Source organism: Rhagoletis pomonella, unplaced genomic scaffold, assembly GCF_013731165.1.
Source record: "Rhagoletis pomonella isolate Grant_MI unplaced genomic scaffold, Rhpom_1.0 Rhpom_scaffold_00003, whole genome shotgun sequence".
Taxonomy (NCBI): domain Eukaryota; kingdom Metazoa; phylum Arthropoda; class Insecta; order Diptera; family Tephritidae; genus Rhagoletis; species Rhagoletis pomonella.
This window is the reverse complement of record NW_023458557.1, coordinates 50350141-50361050: the sequence shown is the minus strand read 5'-3', so window position 1 is coordinate 50361050 and position 10910 is coordinate 50350141. Positions and strand designations below refer to the sequence as shown.

Here is a 10910-nt window from a genome sequence, read left to right as displayed (position 1 = left end):
GTCGTGTTTATTAATTCTCCCCACTACGTATCTGTGCGCTTCACTATTTCGGTCCATTAACGATTTTAGCACACTCAAGCTATCCGAGAAAATGACGGCCCGTTTTTTGATTCTGGTTGCGTGTTGGACGGCAAATTTAATTGCTGTTAATTCGGCGTTAAAAATACCAGCATATGGTGGCAGAAGGGCTTGATGGAGTTGTTGATGAGTTCCATCCATCCGTTGTTCTATAACAGCATAAGACGGTGATTCTCCGAGTAAGGAGCCATCAGTATAGTAGAAGGTATCAGCTGAACAGTTTGCTTTATATGCTAAAAACATTTTGATGTAGACTTCCGCAGAGGTGTTGCTTTTATTGAAAGCGCTCAATGAGATGTCGATGGAGATACTTTTGTCTGTCCCGCACATATCAGGTGGTTTTGGTGGTATTGGGATATGAGTGTCCTTTAGATACTTGGTAATAGCAGTGATGCTGCAGATGCTCCTGTAGCTTTTGACCTTAGAACTTCCGCTAGTTATACAATCCCAAAAGGTGTTATGCAGAGGATGCGAAACCGTTGTGAAAGCTTTTGCTGCCAATTTTACAGAACGACTCTGGAGTAGCAAACGGAAGTCATCGTAGCGCGCTTCGACTCTTCTATTGGTGTTGCCACTAGTAAGCCGGCTGCAGCTCTAAAGCAATGATTTAGAGCAGTATTTATTTTATTTATATTGGCTTCGGATGTATATCCATAGAGACTGATGCAATGTTGTACTGCTCCTTCAGCTAGTGACCGGCATATATCAAGAGCTGTTTCGATATGGGGACCCTTTTTCCGGGAGCATATTACTTTGAGTAGGTTCTGCACTTTACTGAGTTTTGATGTGATTGTTTTTACGCGTTCATTCCATAAAAGATTCCTGGTGAAGGTAACGCCTAAAATTCTCATTTTCGCTTTGAGATCGACGTTATTGTTTCTCAGTGTAATGGACGATACGTTACAGTTTCTCTTTCTGCAAAAATGAATGGCTTCAATCTTGTGAGCCGGTATTACTGATCCGGTTATTGCCGACCACTCTTGAATTTTTTTGTCGATGGAATTGAGGCTTTGAGATACTTCTTCTTGAGTGCCTGAAGACAAAGCAAAGATGTTGTCTGCATATATACCAACGAAATCAATGCCATGTATATCTTTTAGTGTTTTTGACAGTGTGTTCGTATACGCATTAAAAAGGAACACAGAGAGGAAGGAGCCCTGCGGAATTCCATTGTCTAGTTTATAATTCTGGGACAAGAAACCATCTACTTTCACTGAGATCCTTCTGTGAGAGAGAAAGGATAAAGCTAATTTTAGAAGGATTTTGGGTATACCCCAACAGTGTAGCTCCCTTATTACTACCGTTGATATTACCCTGTCAAATGCTTTTTCGAGATCTTCAGAAACCAGTATGCAGTGCTTTTGACGGTTGAGGTTTTTCTTTATCTTCGTTTCTAATAGTTGGCAAAGTGTGTGTACTCCGTGGTTGGGCATGTATGCATGCTGAATTTTGAGGATTTTACCATCGCATGCTTTCCACAGTCTTCTCGTCACTATTTTGTCTAATATTTTCGAGAGCACAGGTAATAAGGATATAGGTTGGTACCCTTCGACTGAATTCTGGTTCCTACCTAACTTTGGTATGGGTATAAGTACAGCTTCCTTCCAGTCGTGTGGGTAAATACCCGTTTTTAAAATATTGCTATAAAGCCGGCAAAATCTTATTTTGAAGACGCTCGACGAATTTTTTACCATGGCATAAGTTATTTTATCCTTCCCAGGCGATGTTCCTTTAGCATTTTTGAGCGCTAGATGTAATTCCGCCAGTGTTACTGCTTCTACAGTACAAATTAAATCATTTCCAACACTTTCGAAATCGTCAACATTCATACCCAATTTTTGTTGTGTAAGGCATCTGCCGAGTTTGTCATTTGATCCCAATGAGCTCCATACTCTTGCTAGATGATTTGCTTTCTGTTTCGGATGTGAGATAGCCGTACTATTTGTAAAGATCGGTGGAAAGCTGGAGATGGTGTTGGATTTGATCTTCCTTACTTTGCCCCATAATGTCTTGGCATCTATCGTCGGGTTTAGTGAGTTTACGAAGCATTTCCACGTCTCTTGTTTTGCCTTTTTGCAGGCTCTTCTTACCTGTGCACACAATCTTCTGTAATTCAGAGTTCTTGTCGGGGTTTTGTTTTCTCTGAATTTCTTCCAGGCTTTCCTTTTTTCACGTATTAGTGTATTGATTTCTGCATTAAACCATACTGGGGAGCTCTTTCGCTTTGGACATCGGGTGGTTGGCATGGATTCGTTTGCTGATTTTCTAATTATCCTTTTGAGCAAGGCTGTTTCTCTGTTGACATTGTCTGATTGCACGAACTGGTTGTCAAAGAGGTCTGTTTTATTACGGGAGAGTTCCCAGTTCGCTTGTTTTTCCTTAAATCTTCTTATAATTTTTTTTTCAATATGGGTGTTTCCATTATGCATAAAAATTGGAAAGTGATCGCCTGCGATTGTTTGAGATGGACAACTCCAGGACAAACAGTCTGCCAAATCACTTGTAACCATAGTTAAATCCACTGAAGTAAGCGTGTTCCTTGTGTTCAGGAGGGTTGGTCGCCCATCATTTAAAAATACTAAATTTCGCTCATGGGCAAAGTTTTCCCACAAGTTCCCGCTTCTTGAGTTGTATTGAGATCCCCAAAGAGTATTCTGCGCATTAAGGTCTCCTGCAACTTTTTGATGCCCTGAATTTATTATTGGTAAGTCTTGTAACAACTGCTGCGTTAAGTTTATGTCAGTTTCTTTGTAGATATTTGTGATGTGTAAGTCTTTTAGTCCGCGTATAGTTACGGTTTGATGCAGAAGTTGGTTGGTGGATGTCCTGTGATTTGAAGCGTTTATTGTATTTCTAACTAATATTGCTATTCCTGACTTTGCGTACGTTAATTGTTTGTTGTGGTGAAAAATTTGATAGTTGGGCAGGTGAAGGAATTGTTTGGTTTTGTCTGTTATATGTTAAGTACTCCAGTGCAAACTTATTATTAATAAATTCCTGAATATGCCATTGTATTATTGAGAGATTTAAGCCAATATCCATTTACTGTAAGGAAGGGATTAATTGTTTTCAGTGTACTTCGTCCGTGTGCTTTTGTATGTGTTAGGTGTGATCATGACGTTTAACTCAGGGAAATTGTTGTAGAGCTCCCTGCTTGGAGAGATCTCTATACTGTTGTCTTCTGTGTGTGAATGTGAATCGCTGTGTTTAGTGATGGTGTTGGTTTTCTGTGCATTTTGTTTTGTTGGATTTTCGACAGTCGTTTGTGTGTTTCTGATGGTGGCTGCTATTGTTGACGTAGTTGGTTCATTGCTATCAGTATTCATTGGTGTGCCGTTAACTGCTTGAGGTTTATTGTTTAATAGTTTATTATGATTTAGTTTTGCGTTTATTGTCTCATTTTGCTTCTCTGTTTTTTTTGTTGTGTTGGAGTTGGCGTTTTTTAGGATTTGTGCTATTGTGGGTTTTGTTGTTCGCTTTGCGAACGGTTCGATTTGGTAAGCAGATGGGTTGCTATTGTATACCTTCCACGCTTCTCTTACGGTGCATCGACGTTCGATTTTTACTTTGTTGACTGCTTTATGTTTTAGGAAGCTGAGGCAATCTGGATCATACGATGAGTGTGTGTTGTTGTCACAGTTTATGCAATATTTTCCGGCACATTTTTCGTGTGAGGGGGGGTTGGCAACACTCTCTGCAAAGTTCTATGTTTGTGCACCTATTTCTGGTGTGTCCAAGTCTTTGGCAGTTCCGACATCTCATTGGGTTGGGAATATACTCCTCCACTCGAACTCATTCCCATCCAAGCTTGACTTTTTAACTTCGACGACTTTTTGGCTAGCTAGACCTTCAACTAAATCTTCTTCTGCAAGGTTTATGATATTCCTAGAAAATATTCTTCCTTGTGAGGTGTTAAATCCCTTGTGTGAAGTGATTTTGACTGGAATTAGCCCAATATGGGTAGCTTTTTGGAACTTCTCGGCTGCTTTTAGGTTTAGGGTTTTGATTAGCAAATCTCCGGATCTTAGTGCAGATACTTCCGAGTAGTCAGCGCATACGTGTTTGAGACCTTTGTCAATATGAAAGACGTTATATGACGAAAGGGCGCGAATTTGCTCCCCAATTTTTGGTCCAACTGCAGTTGCTACGAGATATCGCGGGATGTGGTCATCGTTATGTTTGACTTGAGGGAGAGGCACGAAGTCGTCAGATCTTATGCGTTTGCCAGGTGGATTAATGTCTGGGTCAAGTAACCGAAACCTGTTTGAAGAGGGGGGGTCAACCCCATTCATTTTTACACTGCACTGGTTTTCAAGTGCTTTGCGTTACAACCCTTCCGACCAGAACAAATAGTAAAGTAGTAAGCGAGAATATAAATACAAAAGTAACACTAGCTTTGGTTAATCACAAGAAAAAACGAGTGGAAAGACACGTCTTTACGCGGCGATTGCCTGAGCTAGACTGACCCCATATAAGATATTGCTCGACAATACTCTCGATGGCGAATACAAAAGAAATATCAAAGTTGCAGAAAAACTTTAATAAAGGAATGAGAGCAGTGCTGAACAAAAAGCGTAGTGAAAATGTTAACAATATGTTAAAAGAATTAGGATATTTATCGGTAGCAAATGAAGTAAAGAGGGATGTGTCGACTTTTTTTTATAGAATAGAAAATGGATTGCTTCCGGAATATTTAGAGTCTTTAGTAAGACGAAACTCGGATGTTCACCAGTACTTTACTAGACAGGCAAATCAATTTCACTTGAAACCTGTACGTACAAGTAAGGGCTTGAAATCAGTATTTAGTAATGGACTAGCAATGTATAATGCCGTTCCGGAGGAAATTAAACATGCAAGAACCATCGGATCGTTTAGAGAGAATATAGGTTTATGGCTAGATGCCAATAGCGATGCAACGAATAATGAATAAGTCTAAGGGCCGGTTTCTCTATCTCCGGTTAACACTAATCCCCCGGTAAACATCGTTACCGACCTTATCGACTCTCTGTTATATGCATGGAGTTAGAACGTCGCTAACAATGTTTAACCGGGGAGTTAGTGTTAATTTTGAAATTTTATTTGTATATAAGAACAACTGTATTAGCCGTAGGCTATTTTTTGTAATAAATAAATAAATAAATAAATTTTAAAGGTCTAGATCCTCCTCAGATCATAATCGATATTAGAAATCGAATCAAAAATAGGCCGAGGCTGAGGTTTTTTTTAAAGTGGAGCCCGTCCCCTTTCGAATGGGGGCGGTTTATGGTGACTCGCGCCTACCCCTCCTCCCCACCCCAAAAAACGGTGGGCCAATAACTAAACATTTCCCCAAGTAACTGCTTAGGAGGTCGAATTAAGAGTTTTCTTTTTTTTTACTTACTTTGACGAGGGAAACACTTCGTTTCGAGAGGTTCCTTCTCGCAATTCGTTAATTGTAGTTTGTGCCCGGTTTTGATAAGCATCAAAAATAACACTAACGTCTCCATTAACGCTAATATCGTCAATAATTGCGTCATAGTAACGACCATCTTCTACCCATTTAGCTTGACATTTGTCTCCCACTTTCCAGTTTTGTGAAGTAGTTACCAGTTTTTCTGCCTCTAAAAGGGCGGCTTCAATTTCATCATAGTATGCTGATATTGTCGAACTGGATGCAGGTTCAATATACGACTTTTTTTGTTCTTCAAATTGTGTTCTGATTAAGTCTTTGGTTAAATCAATGACTTCCACTAGACCCTCTTTCAACTTTAACAATTCCTCGTTTTTAGGATCTGTGAGTAAACCAGCCTCAACCTGGAAAATAAGAGTACATACTTAATTCATTTTCAATTTCAAAACGCATTTTTTTCACCTGCTGTAATTGCAACTTATAATTTTGTAAATCTTCTGCCATCTAGGAAACTCCACGCTGACGTTGCTTTGAGAGAAATATACGAAATGCTTGTTCTAAGGGCAGAAAGGCACATTTATCTTAGTAGAAATAAACCTTAATTGAGTTTTTGTCGTACATTCTGGCTTTATATTATCAAAGTTTAACTAGACTAGACTCAAAACCATATATGTATGTATATACTCATTTGAGACGGAAACCCAGCCAAAAGTACGAATGAAACGATACGAGTAAAAACAAGTACATACTCGATACTAGTGATAGAACGATACGAGTACCGAGTACAGAATATCGATACTTTTCATGAGTACTGAGGAGTATCGTGAACTCGATACTTTTTCACAAGTACTGAGTAAATATCGCGAATGCCGAAAAGTATCGACGAGTTAAGAACTTTTTTAAGTATTTTTTTTTTAATTACCTAATAAATATTGTAGCGAACGTTCGAATATTCACTTCAATATCCAATATGAATGTTATGAAAACGAACATAAAGCTCATTTATCTACTTTGCTGTCATAACTCAAAAAACCGAAAACCCGAGAAACACGCCTTTAAAGTTTTTAATTCACATGTCGGTACCCTCATGCCAGAAGCATTACGACTACTATTAATAATAAATTTTCGTTTAAAGCAGGAATAAATTGAAATTTCATTTATTTGAAATAAACATTCAGCCTTATCATGAGTTTCATTTTCCCCGAACCGGTTCACTTTCCACTTTTGGTTTCCATGGTGTTACTATGGACGGATGACAAATTTTCGGGTGAATTTTTTTTTTTTCAGGCGAAACTCAGGATAAAGCAGATTATAATGTCGTCATCCTCATGCCAGAAGCATGAATGTGCCAATTTATCAGTTTTGAGTTATTGGGTTGACTTTGATTTTCTTTGTTATACCAAAACTCAGAATACCATGCGTACACGGAAAGTAAATATTTTTAAATTTCAATTGCATAAATGTGGAGCTAAGTCTCGCAAAAAAACTTTCAAACTGTTAATGGCATACGGACGACGATATGTATACTCTAGGCATGTAATTTTTTTTAATTTTTACGATCCCGAGATTTTCGGTATGTCGTTGGTTCAACCCGGGATCCCGGGATCAGTCCCGGGATTTAGATATTTATTATTTTTCAATGACTTAACATGAAAAAATTGCATCAATATGGTTTGAGAAGCTCTCCTACCACATATTAGATATTAAGTAAATGGGTTTGGAACGTACTTTTTCATTTAAAGTGAAAATTATTTCATAAGTAACAAAACGAAAGACAGTAATTAAATTTATATACATTTAATAATACTTTAGTGTGTGCATATCTGATAAAGTAATTTAAGGTATGTCGAAAAAAGCTCGATGCAGAAATAAAATTAAGTAAAAAAATTTATTTTCTGATTGAAAGAACTTCATAACACTAGCGGCAGAAATCAAAGAAGAAGCCTTAATTAGACCAGTTTTGTCTATATTCCTTTTGCTTACCCAAAATTCAAATTTTTTTTTATACAAGTCTACCTCGCATTGCACGTAATTAACTGCATATAAATGGGCATTTCTCTGAGGTAATGATTTTTTTAAAAAGACTTTATCGAGCCCTGACCGCCAAAATAACGTAAGCGACATTTTTTCCAAAATTTTCTTTTTGATGCAGAAATATTCCTAGAGCATCTAGATGCATTTCTGCATAAAAACGAATATTTTGAAAAAATGTCGGTTACGTTATTTTGGCAGTAAGGGCTCGCTATAATTTTAAAGAATGGTTAATTTCAAAATTTATTTTAAAAAATTCAGTGCACTGTAAAACAAATATATGGTTGCCAAATGAAATAATTTCTTTGCGTTCACAACGACGAATAGGAATTGAAAATGCCCCTTTAATCTATTTTATATTTTTAAGCTAATAAAGTCAGTACTTATCATAACATTTTTTCAAAAATAAGAATTGAAAAATTTCAAGAATATTCAAGGATAAAGTTATAAAATCAATACCCACCCTCCCTTACGGACCAAGAAATAGAATATGTTCTAACTTTACATAATCTTCTCTTTCATTTGATACCCATACTGTTTTTTAAGTATATTTCACTGAAATTTTTAAATAATTTTTTGGATTACTCATACCTTTCAAATTTCAAAGTTCTTTTAAAAATCCTGACGCCAGAGAGAAAAATAAGAACGACATTTTACTATATTTGGCCCTTGGTTTGGCGAATATAATGATTTTTTTTTTTTGTGCAAAATTGCCTGCCGTAAGGTATTATATGTATATTGAGCTACACATTTATAAAAAAAATGTTAAATATTAAATAAACAAAAGAAATATAGGCAAAACTGGTCAACATAAAGCGTAAATTACAAATCCCTAAAATCCCGGGATTCTATCTTTCCAATAGAAAATGGGCTTCACCACATTTGCTTCTCGTCTTCTACATTTACATTTCATTTTTAAAGTAAATTTATTTATAAATACATGTACGCGTCAAACAATTATAAAATATTTGCTTTAAACATTTAATTTACCCTTGTAAAACTATTTAGATCAGATAAAAACTATTAAGAGCAGTGACTATTCAATTTACAAATAGGAAGAGGTGAAAAAAGCAAAGCAATCTGATTTTTGTTTACTTCTTGCGTTTGCTCTGAGAATATTTGGAAGTACGAGTATTATCGATACTTTTTTGCAAATATGAGTACTGGCATCGATACTTTTTTAGAGTATTCTATATGAGTACTAGTATCGATACTTTTCTAAAAAGTTCTATCACTACTCGATACTTTTCGTTCGTCACCAAGTAATTTTGTCATTCATACTTCATGAACCAAAAAGACAAGATCACACGCGCAGGAGAGTAGCCCGTTAGAATCGCATTGAGGAAAAAAGTTTAACGATTTTGACACTAGCCGTTTGATTACATTTCTTCGTTGTTTTACAATTTGGTGGTGGCTTTTTACTGCAATTTTCTTCATTTTCGCTTGTGACAACGTGTGTACACATAAGATAAAGAATAATTTAACACAACGGCATGATTTATAGAAGAATTTGCATAATAAAAATGATTTTTCATGCGTTCAACAATTTCGCGGTTTTCTTCGTTCTCTTCGTTGTTTACTTTTTACAACAAAGATGGCGTCGAGATTTCGGCAGTAAGACTGCTTTTACACAGTTCAAGTATTGAATTCAATTCTGCTCGCATGTGGAAGAGAGGGGTTGAGAAGAAAAGGGACGAGTACGCATGCGTCTGTACAGTCAAGTCGTTTCAACTTTCTTGCTTTGCTTTTGGCATTTTCGTTGCTTCCCATTTAAAGAACCAAAAACTTGAATTCAACAGAATTGAAACGTGTAAAAGCAAATAGAAAACACAAAAGAGAATGAGCAAGAATTGCTTTCAAGTACTTGAATCGTGTAAATCGGGTGCTAGAAAATAACTTTTTTCGTTCTTTCCTTCCCGCGTGATCTTGTGTCTTTCGTTCATGTTCATACTTATGAACCAAGGCGCATCAACTACAGGTGATAGCGGTAGAAGCTATGCTTCTTCTTATGAGCACGCTTGTGTCAAATTATCGTGTTTTGCTTTATTTACATATCCGCGTACACATACACATATACGTATATATATACCCTGCAAACAAATGCTCCCGAAATCTTTAAGAGTGTCGGAAATTTGTTACGATTCTTTTAGAAATCTGTAAAGAAAAACATATGAAGCGGTAGACAAGAACTTGTAAAGAAATTTCTGTATGATTTCTTAAAGAAAATTCTTAAAAAAATTGTGAAACCTTTCAGAATTCTATGAAATCCTGGTATGCAGGGTATACATATACACACGAATATGAATAGATAAAGAAGATGTTGATGACACAAGGAGTTCATACCAACGGTAAATGTTGTTTTTGTACGATTGCTACAACCTGTAGTTGTTGAATCATGCTTATGAACCAAAGGCCCTTATGGGCTGTTTTTGCTTATGCAGCGTTTTTGCTGCATTTAAAATGCAACATTTAGCACTTTCGAACATATGTTTTCGAAGAGCGTTCATGCTAACGCATTTAGCAAATGTACATTTACGCGAGGAAATCGTAGGTCGGTGTTATGCAGAAATTTTGTTTAGCAAACTGCGTGCAATTGTTGTTGCAGCAAACTCGGAGAGAGCGAGTTTGGCGACTCTCACAGCAAACTAATTTTGTTTGGTCCAACTGCAGCAAATTCGGTGTTGTCATATACAAAAATTTTAAATTTTGCGAGTTATGTACATCTGAAATTCTCATTTTGTGTTGGCAATAGCCATGAAAACCATAATGAACGTGCAACCCTGTGCCAAACTCGACATAACCACCTCCGAGCAAACTAAGCAGCCGCCATTTAATTTGGCAAACAAAAGTTTGTCTGCATAACACCGACCGTATGCTTTTGACAAACAGCCGTGTTCCAGTCGCTTATTCAGATCCGTATCTATTACGATATTTTCTCACGGAAAAGATAATGTGCAAAAACCCCTACTGAAAAGGAAAAAAAAATTCTAAACCGAAAATTCAATACAAAAACTTGAATTGTTTTAACCATAACCGAACACTTGTTTGTGTATATATTCATTTGTCGGTGCTGTCAATTATAATTCCCACACTTAATTAGGAAACAAAACAAACAGAGTTGATCACAAATTAATCCAGATTTCTATCAGCATCATATCGATGTTGAATTTGAGTATCTTTTCTTTATCCAAATAATATAATATAATAAATGAAATCTCGATCGGCGATCACTGAAACGGAGCTAGCGACTGTATACTCGAAAAAGCAATGTTGCCACTTTTTATCATTAAACCATGTTCGAATCGTGTAAATTTTGGAAGATCACAGGGTTGCTTTTAGCATTTAGATTCTAAATGCAAAAATGGAGTTGCATTTAGGTGACGAATTTTGTATAGATAAATGTACATTTAGA

At 36.6% G+C, this 10910-nt stretch overlaps 1 protein-coding gene across 2 annotated transcripts; it reads right to left on the bottom strand.

Moving 5' to 3' along the window:
• Positions 1-5458: 5458 nt before the first annotated feature.
• On the bottom strand, positions 5459-6243 carry LOC118735287 (survival of motor neuron-related-splicing factor 30; the record flags this gene model as incomplete). 2 transcript variants are annotated; one of them, XM_036464949.1, is given in 3 exon segments in its annotated part: positions 5459-5871; positions 5930-6024; positions 6152-6243. In XM_036464949.1, coding segments are annotated over 2 exon segments (455 nt in total), but the record flags the coding sequence as incomplete, so codon positions are not given.
• Positions 6244-10910: the final 4667 nt, after the last annotated feature.